Consider the following 16,137-nt stretch of genomic DNA (forward strand, 5'->3'; position numbering starts at 1 on the left):
TGAGGATGAAGAGGTTTTGAAGGAAGGAAAATGAATGTAGCAACAGCATTGTTTTGAAATGTGCTAAAAGGATACTCAGGGAGTTGATCTTAAGTGACTCTAATCATCTCAGTAAACCGAGATCATCGTGAGGATGGAAAAATCTAGGACATTTTGAAATACTCATCGCAGAGAATGGAATTTGGAAGGATTTCCAAGTAGGAGTGACTGCTGAGCTAAAATGGCATACCTGTAGTGTAAATTCATTCTACCGTCCTAGGGGGCTGTCTTCAGCAGTGCAGGGCAGCACCCAGGAGAGCAGGCTGACACCACAGGCTCTCAGTTTGGGGGACTGCTCTGATGGGCCCCACCAGAAGGCCTAGGGAGTCAGGAATTTTGAGGTGCTGGTCTCCCAGGGCCAAGAGGACTAACCTGGAGTCCAGCCTCTGTAATTGATCAGAGAGAAAGGACGTAAGCTCCAGGAAGAGGTCACAGTGAAGACAGCCAGACAGAGTCAGCACCTACGGGGTGTGCATGCCCACAAAAATCAGAAAGCACTGGCGCTGTCTGTCCTCGATTTGGGGATGGCAGGGGCAGATCACATTGAGGAGCAATCAGATGGCAGCCTGTGATCTCTCTGGGAGATTGGCATGATTAATGGGGTGTTGGCTTCTTTTACTACTTCTGGCTTAGTACAATTTGCAACAGTTGTCTGAGAGATTTTAATTAAATCTAATACACTAATGCTTGTTACGGTATAGATTCATACATTTGGGATATATTTCATGTTTTCTCAGACACACTCATAGTTATGTTGCTGCAGAAGACTTTCAGTAGAATTGGTTAATTAGACCCTGCTCTCTTGGAAACATTGAGGCCTTCCTGCATGCATCTTTTACCAGCCACAGCTTAAAGTCACAGAGCCTGAACTTTTCAAATCACACATAGCTATCACTGGAAAAGTTATTGAGCGGGCACGCCCACTATATTGATTTTTATCTGTTTAGATAGTATAACATTTACTAACTGTACATAGTATTTATTAGAACACACTTTCAGAAGTAGAGATGTAGAAAGAATAAGATTAAAAAAAAAGAGAAGTACCAATAGTTTCTTTCCATACCCCATGGAGCATCTCATGTCTTCCACCGTGAGGCCTGCCAACTGGGAGGGTATATATTAGTTTTCATTTTCTATAGTATGTAAGGAGATTTTAATTAAACCTTATGCATTAATGCTTGTTACCATCATACAGGCATGTTCATTAGGAATATATTTCCTATTTGCTCAAACATGTTCATAGTTATGTCACTTCCTAAGTTTTATTTTGCAAAAGTCAGACAAAACTTGTTTTAGTATATATTAGGTTGCTATTAGACTGTTTCTTCTAAACAGTTACTAATTACAAGGATTTTTTTAAAATATGCTTGAGGTAGCTCCCCCATATGTTGTTTTAAAAAATATTACTGAAGAGGACTCTACAAGTAACTAGTTAAAGGCAGCCGGTTGGAGTATGATTCCTTGAATGAAAAACTGTTGATTCTCCTCTTTACACCGCTAGATATACATAACCAAATATCTACTGATGACAGATCTTAACACTGGCAATCCTTAAACCAGCAAAATAAGTGTATGACATAAATTTGTGGGAAGCACTCAACTGAGACTTGTTGATAAGGAAGTGCAGTCCATCTTGAGGACGTGTTTATGGTGTTTAAGTTGTGCTTGATCATTTTATGGCCCAGGAAAGAAGGATTTGTATCAGTGAGACCACTCAGAGGGAGAGAAGCAATGAATTTGCTCCTCAAATATATGCAGTAATGATACCTTGCATTCTCAACGTTAAATAAAATAATGAAGTGTTTTCATCTGACTGACTTGGTGTACTGATCTTCTGTTCCTCCCTTCTGCATCAGCACCGTATTTCATGCCCGATTTTAATTTGGGACAGAAGAGGGCTTTAATTTTGTCTTTACTTTTGCCTTTCTGTCTATTTTTTCTCAAGATTCCCATGAGCAGATCCTCAGCTCCAGGCGTGGGGTCTTTCCATTCCGGGGAAAGGGTTTAACCGTTTTTCTGTGCAGTGATCATACATGCAGTTGGCTTGTCTACCATTTCTGATATGATTGCTGGTGATATGCATCATCTTCATCTTGTTTGCATGTTGATAGATAAGGGGATATTCAAATGTGTTATATATAAATGGGGAAGCTTGAGCCTTGCTAATCCCCATATTTAGCCTGAATTCAGGTGAAAATCTCAAGAGTGAAGAATTTTTAAATGTCTCATGCCTTACTATGAACTTGTGTTACAAATATATCGAGAATACACCATATTCTCTGCAGTTTTTTTTTAAGTCATACTGTTGTAACTAATTCAGTAATCTTTGATTCATGTGAACCTTAATGAAACCACCAGAACAGAATAACAGCAACCAAGACTCCAGTAGGCCATGCGTTCTATTTTGCCAATTGAGGTCAAGCCTGAACTCTTACCTAATTTGAAAAGTAAAATAATGTCAAGTATGTCTCTCAGAAAACTACCAACATCTAACATGGTACCAGGCACATGGCAGGAGCTCAGTAAATGTGTATCTCTGCAATGAGAGTCCACCCACCCCACCCCAGTTACTACCAAAGACAAATGGCTTATTCCCTTAGAAGGCTTAAAATCTCCTAAGTAGAGAGATGTATAATTAATATTAGTTACATAAATCAATTAGTGCAACATTATGTAATTAATATCCTGTGCTATGTGTTCTAATCATGGTGTGAACTAAATGCTAAGGGATGATGGAGGAGATGGAATAAGTGATTCTTCCAGGCAGAAAGGAGTGGGAATGGGGCTGCTGCCCAAGGAAAAATCATGGTTTGGATACCACCCTGGGGACTGAGCAGGAGCTCTCCAGGTGCAGAAAGGGGTGTGTGGTTGAGGAGGCCATTCAGAAGACCCTTCAGAAGACCTATGAATATGCCATATTTCTTTATTCACACGTTGTCTTGGTTGTGAGATTTTTAGTTCACTGGGAGCTGGGATTGCCTGGGAAAGTTCCTAAATGCTGCACTAAGGGCTTTGGCCTGGGAGGGTAGTGGGACATCTGATTTTGAAGTGACAACATGACCAGTGGTTTACAGCCAGGCTGCTCGGACCTTAACCTGCATCACAGTCCCCGGGAGGGATGGTCAGAACAGACTGCTAGACCCCAATCCAGAGTTTCTGATGCAGGAGCTGTGGGTGAGACCTCAGAGCACACATTTCTAACAAGTGCCCCAGTGCAGCTGATGCTGCTCAGCACTGGTTTAGGCATTAAACTGAAATATCGAGGGCAGAAGTCATTGAGGTTCTGTGTGTGAGTTTATTAAAATATCAAGTAAGGTAAGAGACAAAAATCACTACCCAGAATATGCCAGTAATGATTTTTATTGTTCATCATATTTGAGACCTTATTATATACACAGGGTTAACGGTTCCAGAGAGTCGCCTCTCTCTTATTAATGGTAGGATTCCTGGAGTCACCAAAAGAGTCACAAAAAGACTCCTCTGATACTTTTACTGACCTCATTAAGCCCAATTCTGAGGAATACAGTAAGTTTATAGCATCATTGTTAGGTTCTTGGAAACTGCAACTTTAAGCAAACCAACTATAGCAGGTCCTCGAATGACGTCATTTCATTCAACATCATTTTTTTAACAGCATTGATGAGAAAACGTGGTTTGGCTATATGCTGTTTTGCCTAAAGTTAGTTTCCAGGAACCTATTGACGATGTTAAGTGTGGATTTAACTGTACATAGAAAATGTAGCTTTGGGCAGCTAAGTTCTTTTCACATTAAGCCATCTTTCTTTCTCCTCCCAGCTCCACACACACACAATGGTAGCATCCCGCCTTCTGTGATAAGCACTCAGGGGTGGAAGGTGTTATTAAGGCAGAAGGGGGTGTCTTGGGGGAACCTTCTTAGATGGGGATTTTATCTTCTCGCTGTCTTGTCATCTTGTGCCCGAATGCCTTTTGTATCTATTGCCTAGGAAATCACTTAGCTATATCATCACGTTCTCCCCAGTATTTGGTGTATGCAGGTCATTAGAGAAGCTGGTATCACTTATAAGGATACTATTCTGGGGCCACTGCGGGAAAGAAGAATGATACCCAAAATTGTGAGGCAGGTTTAAAGTACCATTTCACTATTCGGAGATTTCAAAACATGGTGCAACATTAATTAGCTGTGAAAGCAACAAAGAGGAAAACACCGTAGGCTAAATCCCCACAAGCTGAGTGTCCAGTTCCTTTATCCTGATTTTGTTTGAGGCCTGCACAGAGAGATTTAAAAAAGGCATTGCTGATTCATTGTCACTAAGAGGCAGAGTATATTTAAGACAAGTCCATCTGGGGGCTCCCCCTTCCAACTCTTCAGAATGCCGGTGATGTGTCAAGTTCTCCTCTAAGGTGCAGTGACCAACAGGTAAAAATCTTAGCTCTCCTTAGAGCTTACATTCTAGTTGGGAAGAGAGACAAGAAACAAGATATATTAGTAAATCCAGATCATGTTAAGTAATCAGAAGTGCTAAGTAGAAAAATAAATAGGGAAGAAGAGTAAGCAGTATTGAATGGGAAAAAGAGGATGCAGTCTTAGATAAGATATCTACGAAGGACATCACTAAGAAAGTGACTTTTGAGCAAAGACTTGAAGGAAATGAGGGAGCTAGTCATGTGAAAACATGGGAAATGAACATTCCAGAAAGAGGAAAACATAAGCAAAGTCTCTAAGGCCGTACTTGCTGTGTAGCATGTTGGGTACACCCTAGATGAGCAAGGAAGAGAGTGGTTGGGGAAGAGCCAGGGAGGAGACAGATTGTAGAAATCCTTGTAGATACTGGAAGAACTCAAACTCGTACCCTGAGTCAGATGGGACACGTTATGAGGATGCTCCATATGTGCAAAGAAATGGCCCCATCATACTTAATTTTTAACAAGATAACTTAGGCTCCTGTGTTGAGAAAAAAAATGAAGGAAGGAGGCAAGACTGTAAGCAAGGAGACCAACTAGGAGGCTGTTAAAAATAATCCAGGCAAGAGATGATGGTGTTTGGACCAACATATGAACAGTGGAGATAGTGAGAAATGGTCATTTTCTCATTCTATTTTGGAAGTTTGGCAAGAAGGGATTCACTGACTGACTGGATGTGAGGTGTGAATGAGAAAGACAGACATCAAGGATGATGCCAGAGTTTTTGCATGGAACAGGGAGAAGAATATTGTCATTTACTGAGATGGGAAGGGGGAGCAGGTTTGGATGAGATTAATTTTGTTAAGTGCATCCATGATAAGTGTGAGATGCATATCAGACATCCGAGTAGGCCAGCTTGTCAAGTAGGCGGTAGGATATACGAGTCTGGGTTCAGGAGAGAGGTACGGGCATCCAGGGAGTCATCCACATGTAAATTTATGCTGCAAGATGGGATGAGGTCACCAAAGCAGTGAGTGCAGGTAGAAAATAAAACATATTCAAGGATTGAGCCCTAGAGGACTCTGATGTTTAGAGGTCAGGGAGATGAGAAATCCCAGATGAAGAGAAAACTAAGATAAGAGTGTAGCTACCTGGAAGCTGAAATAAATGAAAAAGATGTTTGAAGGAGGAGAACGCTATCAGACAGCTGTGTCACATCCTTCCCATAGACCAAGTACAATCAAAACCAGCATTGACCAGTGGATTTAGCAATACAGAAGTCATTGCTAACCTTGATAAGAGTAGTTTGGGTGGAATGGTGAGTAGATTTCTGAAAGACACCACAATTAACAATTTTCTCTCCTCCCTCCTGCACCAACACAGCCTCCTTTCTATCACACTACTCCATGAGCACTTAAACGCACCATTATTTCTCACATCTTAAACTCTCATCTTGACTTCCCTTTCCCTTCCATCTACCACTCCATTTCTGTCCTCTCCATTAAGACAAAATTCCTGAAAAAGCCTATTCTTGATGTCATCAATTACTTCCCATTATTCCCTGGAATTTTGTTTTAAGGACTTAAGGCTGTCAGCTGAGAGGATGGAGAGAGGTGGTGAAGACTTGAGGACAAACAGGAGTAATCATTTTGTAAGAGAATGGAAGAGTGCACAGAATTGGAAAACGTGGCGTGACTGGTGGGTGTCATCAGAGGCGGACTTAACAGTGGCAATTGTGACTTTAAAATGAGATCAGTCTGTTTGGTGGCGTGTTATTCCTCAGCCCCATTCTGCTGGGCAGGTGCAGGCAGGGAGTGAGCAGACAGTTGGTTTTAACAAGAGTTGTGATTTATTTTTGTCCAGAGAATTTCAAGAGTGGGACAGATTTGAGGTTTTGTGCTTATGAGGATTTCTCATGGTTTTCAAGTTGAGTGAGGAGGAAACCAGGGCAGAGGTAAAAGGACATTAGAGGTCAGGGTGTTGGAGGGATCATCTGTGTAATTAATGAAATTACCAAGAATCATGCAGGAGATCAGTAGGACCGAAGCAGATGACAGTGAGCAACTCTAAACCTTCAAGGAATTGGGGAAGCAACCAGGGTGAATGGCTGCCTGCCAGGAGGAGGGTAGAGTGGCAGGGTCTGAAGGCACTATGCTCACAGAGTAGAGATTTCAGAAAGGATACAGGAGCAGTTATGTGGAAGTTGGAGTGAAGAACAAGAGTATCAACCCCCATCCCAGCACGGTAGGATGAAGAGTGTTGGGGAGAAGACGGTCCCAGCTGGAGAGCATTGCCAGGGAAGTGCTTCCTCACGGGAGAGCAGGGTTTCAGTTAGAGCAAAGATGAAGGGGATGTTCCAGCAGAGCCCGAGGTTCTGGGAGATTTTGCTGATGATTGTCCGTGAGTCTAAGAAGTGCAGTGAAAGCATTTCAGGAGAAGGAAGGAGATCCGGGAACATCAGAGTCTGAGGAATGCGAGAAACCTAGGCTTCTGGAAGTGGCTTTCTGAGGAATCTTGAGTCCCAGTATAGTATAGTCTCACCTGTGAAACATCCTGCATCTTGCTCCTCACAGGTCATGGAGTAGTTCCATTAACTTCTGGGCTTTTCCGGGCAAGCAGGCAGCAGCATGCCATGTTGGAAGGCAGCAGGGCCCACTCATGCTCCAGCTGGTCTTTGCCACCTGGTTTGTGTCCAGTCAAGACTGTGGATTTTGGGGCTGTGGCCTGGAGGAAGCCCCACATCCTCACTGATTGAGCTGACCTTGCCCTCAGTGCCTAAGTGGGGTCTGCTGAGGAGCAAGCCAGAGAGGAAGGCCAACTGGCCTCGCAGCCAGGAGCAGGGTTTCCCAAGCTCATGCAATGTGCTTACCAGCTTTAAACGCTTACTGCAGCTGCAGAGCACCTGCACTGTGGTTTGTAATTATTTTCTGTAAATACATTCACTTTTGTTTTCTTGTGGAAATGTCTTTTTCAAGGAAACTCATATGAAACCTGCCACAATTGAAAAGTTATTGTAAAAAATGAGTACAGAACCAGGATGATGAAAAATTTAAACATGTACATCCTCATACACCCTAGATCATCTCATTTGCCACTTCGGGAAGTGAGCGAGTCAGATAATGGCTGGGACTCAGACTCACTCCTCTTTTACAAAGCTGCCCACCTGTGTCTTCTCTCTTTCTTGTTTCTACTTTCCTATTGATGGCCCTATGATTTACATGCGGGAGAATCAGGCTGAATTATTGTACTTGAGCATTTCCCTTATGTGCAAGTTAAGTTCCCGTAAAGGCGCGTGGCCCATGCAAAGGCCCTGAGGTGGCAGAGAATATGTGCATTCAGGGATGCAGCAAGAGTGAGGACACCTAGTGGGAGAGGCCTGCACACCGGCTGCTGTAGGCAGGTTAAAAACATAGGTCTTTTTCTGTGAGCAGCTTGAAGCTCCCCTTAAGCAGGGTCACCTCCCAAATCAAATGATTAGATTTGAGTTCTAAAAGATCTCTTTTCAGTCATGCAGAAAAGGGATTGGAGAAGGCAGATATGGGGTGGACAGTTGGGAGACGCTCTTGCAGAGTCCACAGGAGACCCAATGGCCTAGAGTCAAATGGTGCTGATGGCAAAGGATGGAAGGATAAAGTTCTAAGAAATGTTTAGAAGGCAAACGGAGCAAGACTTAGCACCTGCTTGAATGCAGGGATAGGAAGAGAAGGGAGATCAGGGATGACTTCAGCATCTCTGGCTGGCATCGCTTGGTAGGTGGTGGTAGAATGCTTTGAAATGGAGGACACCGGAGCTGGGACTGGAGGGATTATGTTGAGTATGGTTTTGGACAAATTGAATTGGAAGTTCCTGGGTGACGTGGAAAGAACGATGTGTCTAAGTTGGGTACGTGGGTCTGGAGCTCAGAAGAAAGGTGGGAAGTGGAGAAAGGAATTGGAGTTTCATTGCCCTGTGCTTTAGGTGTGATTGTAAAGGCTGATGTGGTCTACCTGCCTCTTCTTGTCACTGTGACCTTTCCTACTTGAGCTGATGTGCAACAGAGTTTCTACTCCAGTCAGCCTATTAAAGGCTGGATTGATTATTCTCCCTCTGAAAAAAGGCAAAATATACTGCTGTGTTATTATACTAACAATGACTGAGATGCAGTGAGTTTTTTTCCTCTTCCACCTCCTCTTCTTTAGAAATGTTTCTATAAAAAGGGGCACTTTTTATAGCCAATTAAGAGATGACCATCTGCCCCTCACTTTCCATAGGCAAACTGACTGTAACAAGATCTGAGAGCCAAAGCTGCACATTTAAGTAAAGTACGTTTATTATTTCTAAGTTGTATTTATGCAACTAGATTCATGTTTTCAGTTCTGGAGAAATTTTACATACTAATCACTTTTTGTTAATTTAATTTTTAAATTGTTTTGAAAAATTTTGGTGACTTTTGCTTCTTAATGCTTATTCATTTTGGTTTTCCTGGTTAATAGATTACTGTCCTAGATGAGACATGGACTGTATTCAGGCGTTACAGTCGTTTTCGAGAAATGCATAAAACATTGAAGTTAAAGTATGCAGAGGTAAGTCATGAAATTATTATCTCCAATTAAGAGCATTCATTTTATAAAGTAAATGAGCTGATTGCATTAGCAATGTTATCTCTCTCTCTGTCTCTCTCTTTCAGATACTAGCTTATTAGTGTCACCAAGTCTTATTTCAATTATCCATTTATCAAAGATAACTTTTAAATTTTTATTCTTTGTTCCATTTCTGTTCTACACAATTTAAACGTTTTCTAAACACAACATTTTGAAAGTGATAGTACAGTGACAGTAAGTGAACTCCATCCTTCTCATAAATTTTATGGTTAATTTTAAATAAATATTTTAATCAATTTATAACTTCTCAATTATGAGACCTATTAAAATTAAAATAACTTGTTCACATAGATTTACACTTTTTTCTTTAAAAAAGAAAGACTACATTCATGCTTAGTCTTCTACTTAATGAGAAGTCAAGTCATAACAGTTATTTTGCCATTGAACATAGAGGGAAAGGTAGATAGAAAATGCAGAATTATCTAGAGGCCAGAAAGCATTTCATGCATCAGATCAAATACCCAGAGGGTATTAATACATTAATCGTCTTTTCCTTTTTGAACAAACACTGGTTTCTCAAGTAATGTTAAGCACAGTGTTCCTAGAATGAATGTGTGTTTTCCAAGTGATGATGGTGATAATTTTACTTCAACTAAAGGAAGCATTATCTAGGTCCAGCTTTCTGGGAATTTTCTGGAATTTCTGGGATTGATTTGACTGACTGCAAATCAATCAACAATCATCTAATTAGCCTGCTTTCACCAAATACTGGTTTTTAGCACTGTTTTTATGGTTTTTTTATGACATTCTAAAAAATAATTTAGTTAGAAATTTGGTTCACTAATTTGGTTCACATTAAATAATGTTTCCTTAACATTCTCATGGCTTCCACCCTTTTTAAAATCTGATATAAAATACAAAGAAAAATAACTTTTTGTAAATAAAATGGTTCCCTGATGTATAGAAGAATCTTCAGCTCAGGTAGAATTAAGCTGTGTTCGTTTGTTTGCATTGCTATAAAGGATTACTGGAGACTGGGTAATTTATGAAGAAAAGAGGTTTATTTGGCTTACAGTTCTACAGGCTCTACATGAAGCATAGTGCTGACATCCACTTCTGGTGAGGGCCTCCGGAAGCTTCCAATCATGGCGGAAGATGAAGGGGAGCCAGTGTGTCACATGGGGAGACAGGGAGCAAGAGAGAAAGGAGGAGGTCCTAGACCCTTTTTCACAATCAGATCTCAAGGTACTCATTACTATGGGATACCACCAAGCCATTTGTGAGGAATCTGCCCTCAAGATACAACACCTCCTACTAGGCCCCACCTCCAACATTGGGGATTATATTTCAACATAAGATTTGGTGGGGATACACATCCAAACCATATCTTAAGCTATCTCTGAAATTCTGTTACTAAGCTGTCACACTCTAGCCTTTTATTAAAAATTTAGGAAACTTCAAGTGGGAATTTGTTCCCAAGAGGCTTCATTCCGGAAGTAACTGTAATAACTTCTAAATCAAATTATTAAGTTTGTATCTGCGGTTTAACTTTCATGTCTCAAATCAATATTGACAGTTAAAAGAAGTATTCTGTACATATGAAATGTATAGAGCAGCTTGTTTTTAAAGTGAGCTTTGCAGCTCATTAACCACTTGGTTTTAAGTGCCTACATCAGTATTTTAATAGTGGTCAGATTTTGCGTATTTAATTAAAGTCACTGAATTCCCAAAGCAATACATAGAAAAAGCAATTTCCATGAAATAAAAGCACTCAGACTTTATATATACACACACACATTCATTCCAGGATGTATTTATTTTATATTGATTCTTTAGTTAATTTAACCCATTCTGTGTAGGTGCATTTTTCTAGATTCCAGTAATACTGTGGTAGATAAGAACAAAAATTTCTTCTTCTGTATATCTTAAATATGGGGCAGACAGTAAACAAGGAGAAAATAGTAACTAGCACTTTAAGAGTAAGCATGCAGTGTTGCAGTTACCATTTAAAGTGAGTTACGTGCCTTATATGAAAAATAGCAATAAAGAATGGTGGTGCAGAAGGGGTTGGGCACGTTAGTACAAGGTTGTTTCAGGGTTGGGCTTTCTGACAAGGTGGCATTCTGGTTGATATATTAGCTGAAAGATATTTAAAAGAGTTTTCAGAGCACCAGTATACAACTCTAATCTGTGTTTTTAAAGAAAACTCCAGAATGAATATAACAGAAACAATCTTTAATGATATAATAGAAGAAAACGTACCCAAGGTTAAGAATGACATGAACCAGTGAGTCAAAGAAATTACCTGGTACCAGGCAAAATGAAGGAACATAGATTATCACATATGTAAGAGTATTTTCAAGAGGAAAAAGGGTGTATTACAAATATGTTTTAAAAAATTAACCTTCAACTGAAGAAAATCCAGTTGGTGTCATTCATTAATTCACTCAACTGTATTGAGCAACTCTGCATGGTGAACACAGTGTGAACAAGACAGCTGCATTCCCTCTTCTCATGAAGTAGACAGAATAAACAGTAAACAAATAAGGCAATTTCAGTTTGTGTAAAGTGAATTAAACCAGGCCTTGTGATAGTGTGGCATGAGAGCTGGGCAGTGGACTACTTTAGGTGGGTCAGGCCAGGCACACATTTCTGAAAGTGTGGGATTTGTGCTGAGATCTGAATGTTGAGAAAGAGCCAGCCGTGAAAATCTGGAGGTGGGTACATTGTAACTCAGGGGAAGAGCAAGAGCCAAGGCCCTGCAGTAGAACCAAGTTTGGTTTGTTCCAAGAACAAAAAGGCCTGGAAAAGTGGTGAGGGTGGTAGAGGAATGTGGGCAAAGAGGTAGGAAGGGACTCTATCATGTGGAGCCTTGAACTGTATTCATCGTGCATGGGAAGCCACTGGACAGTATACAGGAAACCCTGTAACAAAGTGGTTTTATTTACACTCTTAAAAGGTGATTTTAATGGGATGGATTGTTGGGGTGCTAGAGAGCTCAAATCCAGAAGTCTTTTTAGACATTAATTTGAGGATACTTTTAAACACCCAACTGGAACTATCGAGAGAGATATGAAGGATATAAGCCTAAAGTTTAAGGGAGAAAGATATTATGAACCTTCTCTTAGAAACACAAGTTATTGTTTGGATCAGGAATAATTAAGAAAATTTTTTTTATTTCTTTTACAATAATTAAGTAAAGTCCTTTTGTTTCTGCTTCAATTTCTAGCTAAGTTTCAGTCTTCAGACCATTTCTATTCATAGGCGACTTCTGCTCACAGAAGCCCCTTCTCCTGAAGACAGGCTCAGGATCTCAGTGATAGCCAAGAATGGAAATTGATTTTCCACGTCATGTTTAATTTTGTGGCTTATAATTAGTCTCTCATAAGGACAAAAAAATGTTATATATAAAAGAGAACCTACAAACATGTGTGCATGTGTTTGATGGAAAACAGACTATGGGAGTGGTGATTTGAAACCTTGCAGTAAGCTCCTAAAACAAACAGCACATGTTGAAAGGTACAGACCCCGAGGTGTGCCATGCCGTTGTTTGTGTCCATAGCCACAACTCCGACACTTACAGGGTGCTGACCGTGGGCCAGGTGCCGTGCTGTGCATCTCATGTGGTTCTCGGGCATCGCTGAGAAGTGCGGGGGCTGTTACCCTCCTCGTTTTACAGAGGCAGATACTGAAGAGCGGGAGATGTAAATAACTTGCCTTGTGTCAAACAATTGATGAGCAGAAGACAGTCGCAGGCCATTGCACTCTACTTTCTGTTTCTAAACCAACAATAATATAAAAATGGGAAAAAAGAATTGTTTCTAAAAACACAGTAGCCTGTCATTCTGGATCTAAATCTTATTTCACTCACGACAGCATTGTCCATTTAACATTTTTAAGATAAAGCTTGAAATTAAGTTGAATATCAGCTGTCTTTTTTCCTGTAAAGTTCTTTTTTCTCTTATGCAGCTCAGCTTCACGTAGTCTTACTTGCTGAGTATTTGTTGGGACTTGAGATCAATGTTTATTAGGTATTTGTCAATTATTATTGCTCTCATTAGTGCTTATATTATTACCATCTCTGTAAATAATGCTAATCTGCTACCTCTAAGTGGACTATTTGGCCTGACAACATCCTAGAAATAACTTGATTTGCTAAAGACCTAATTCTTTCAGGAAAGCCAAAGGGTTGATACAAAAGGATCCTGAAAATTTCTTCTCATGGGTGACTATTTTATAGCCAAGTGGGAACATATTTTATTTACTTCACTCCTTCACCAGATTGGGCTCATTATTTCTGTGGAAGTAGAAGACTATTCTGGCTCTCTTAATTGCAAGGGTAACAAAATGTTTGATGATAGTATATTTTTAAATGACACATATTAAATTTACCTAGCCATACAAGGCTCCAAAATTTTAATCAAGCCAAGAAATATTGAAAAGCACACTGGAATTCAAAATATACAGAAATTGTTATATGCTTGCCAGGATAGACTCTTTTGTTACTTTAACACTTTCGTTTTAGTTATAGGCTATAGTCTTTTGGAACTTTGTCTAAAATGATATCCTGCCCATTCACATTTCATCTGGAGTTTAGCCATGGAGTTTCATCCTCCTGGGGGATATAACTTTAAAGCAGTTTGATGTGACAGGTCTCTTGATGGATATTTGTTTTCTTTCAGTAATGTTTTTTCCCCAATAATAAATTACATGTTCATTATAAAAGATTGACATTATTCAACAATATATCCATGGAATGTGAAAGTTCTTCTTAATCTAACCCTCAGTAGAAACAATTTGCAACACTCACCAGGAAGTCCTCCTGGGTCCAGCTATGCATTCAGACTCACAACTCCCGTAGCCCATGCTCAGCATCAGGTTCCCTGGGAAGGACACATGAAAAGAACCACTGCTTGCCAGCAGGGCACAGGGGCTTGGAGAAGCCCCCCCAAGCAGTCTCTGGAACAGTCCACTCAGCTGTCTGAGAGCTGTTCCTTGCCTCACTTCTCCAGGTGATAGCTAATGTACACAGACTTGAGCCCCACGTGGGCGTGTGTGAGAACCACTCTGGCCTAGAATCCCGTGCCAGAAGGGAACCAGTGTCTCTAGTAACAACCCCATGGGCAGAATTTCCAGAGTCCCAGAAGCCTGCTGAGTTATGAGTCACCTCACTCAGAGAAGCCTAAAGCTATGGCTTCCCACCAGATAGCTGTCATTCCCCCTGTCCAGATGCAACTTATTGAGGCAGGGAGTCGGGGGTGTCATTTTTACCATGAGCATGAGCAGCGTTGCCTCGTAACAAACTTGGCACGTCACCTTATCAGGTTTCCAGAATCCTGTTGATGGACATTTGGGTAGTTTCCCAATTATTGCTGTTGTGACTACTACTCTGTGAACATTCTTGAACATACCTGTATGTCTTCTGGTTCATGTGTAAGACTTTCTGTGAAGAAATTTGATAATTGCTTAAATGTTCTTAAAGACTTTGTGAAAAACCAAGATCTGTAAAGAATGCACTAAGTTAGGTAGACTGAGAGCCCTGAAAGCCATCACCCTAGCAAGAAAGTTTAAGAATTCCTTAACCATCATTGCAGCTAAGCCTTCTAATCTCCCTGTTCACTCACATTCATTTGGTTAATTATTTACTATAATGTCTCCTTAAGGAGAATGATGTGCTGGTCAACTGAAGACCCCTCAGGGATACTTTATATACATTTGGGTGGTGAGCCAATTAAAGTGATAAGGAGTGGAATAAAGATATAAGATAAGTCTCTGAATAAAATAGAAGCAACCTAAGGTTATTACAAATAAAACTTATGATTTGAGAAGACAAGAAGACACTGGGTTCCATAAAATTCTGGGAAGTTGGGGTTGAGAGCAGAGGAAAAGCAAAAACCAAAGAAAAATTTAGTCCTTTTTTTAATTGTATGATGACAAATTTTATGAATAGAAAACAAATTTTTTGTACTTTGTAATACTGAAGAACAACAGATTTGCTGCACGTGATCTTCAATCATATGCAAATGTTATTGCCATTCTGTTTTCAGATTCACCGTATGAGTAGGCTGAGTTCTTCACTGGAGGTGCTGCATTATTCAGGGTTTTTTAAATTGTTGTTTTATTTTTATTTATTCATTTTCTTTAATCTTAGCAGTTTCTTCTAGATTTTAAATGGGTTTAAAATCTATTTTAAGAATAGATTTTATTTTAAGAATTTTATTTTAAGAATAAAATCTCTTCATCTATTGACAGGTATTATGCAAGATAATAGCTCCTTCTGGCATTCATTTTCTGCTCTCCTTCATTGACCTTGTATGGAATCTTAATCAAATTAAACCTATGTTTTCCAATTCGTGTCTGTAAAATGATAATGCCACAGCTAGTTTGTAGAAGATTGTGAGAGCCTCAGATACAATGTATTACTGAAAGCAACTCTGAAGTATTATGCAGCATCTGCCAGAGAGCAGATCTTTGAAATTTTATCATGCAAATAATTTCTGTAGTGCTCTTTTTCTATATGAAAACTATGTATTTTTGACTCGATTAAAATCAGTGTGAGGCTTTTAAATATCAATCAAGTTACATTCTCAGAAACAAAGCCCCCATGAAGTGTTCTCTTTTTGTTTCTATGAGGAGGAGATAAGAGTTACTGTTTCTGTCTGGTGTTCATGAAGCTTACCTATAGATCCAGGTCACAATCCGAGAGTTCAACAAGACAGAAACATTGCTCATCAAGCTGAAGAGAAAAAAACTTTTAAAACCACATCTCTTTTTCAGCCATTAACATGAGTAGTGAAGAGCTAGTATCTTCCTAGCTTTTTGGATGACTGGTCTGGCATTTTAATAAAGTTGAATGACATGAGGCTGGAAGGTCACAAGTCATCAGGAGAGCTGCTGCTTCCAGGAGATTCAGAGATGCCAACTCCTGTCTGATTTCTATTTTAGAAGACTTTATTTTCATGCATTTCACAAGGAGTCCTTCTTTTCAAATGCTAGAGCCTCATGAGCCCTGCTATGGACTGAAGGTTTGTGTTCCTCCTAAATTGTGTTAAAATTTAACCTACAATTTGTTCGTATTAAGAGATGGGGCCTTTGGGAGGTGACTAGGTCATGAGACCCTCATAAATGGGATTAG

General features: G+C 40.0%; 1 protein-coding gene across 12 annotated transcripts in view; it reads left to right on the forward strand.

Annotated features, from left to right (window-relative positions):
* Positions 1–16,137, forward strand: part of KIF16B (kinesin family member 16B) — a 314,850-nt gene that overhangs the window by 241,938 nt on the left and 56,775 nt on the right. For 9 of the 12 annotated variants that reach the window (XM_077951170.1, XM_077951175.1, XM_077951171.1 and 6 more), the window contains one exon: positions 8,895–8,984. The exons of the other annotated variants lie outside the window; for them this stretch is intronic. In XM_077951170.1, the coding sequence (XP_077807296.1) occupies positions 8,895–8,984 (90 nt within the window). The remainder of the gene's footprint in view (positions 1–8,894; positions 8,985–16,137) is intronic. 12 annotated transcript variants of the gene reach the window in all.

This window comes from Macaca mulatta, chromosome 10 (assembly GCF_049350105.2).
Source record: "Macaca mulatta isolate MMU2019108-1 chromosome 10, T2T-MMU8v2.0, whole genome shotgun sequence".
NCBI lineage: Eukaryota > Metazoa > Chordata > Mammalia > Primates > Cercopithecidae > Macaca > Macaca mulatta.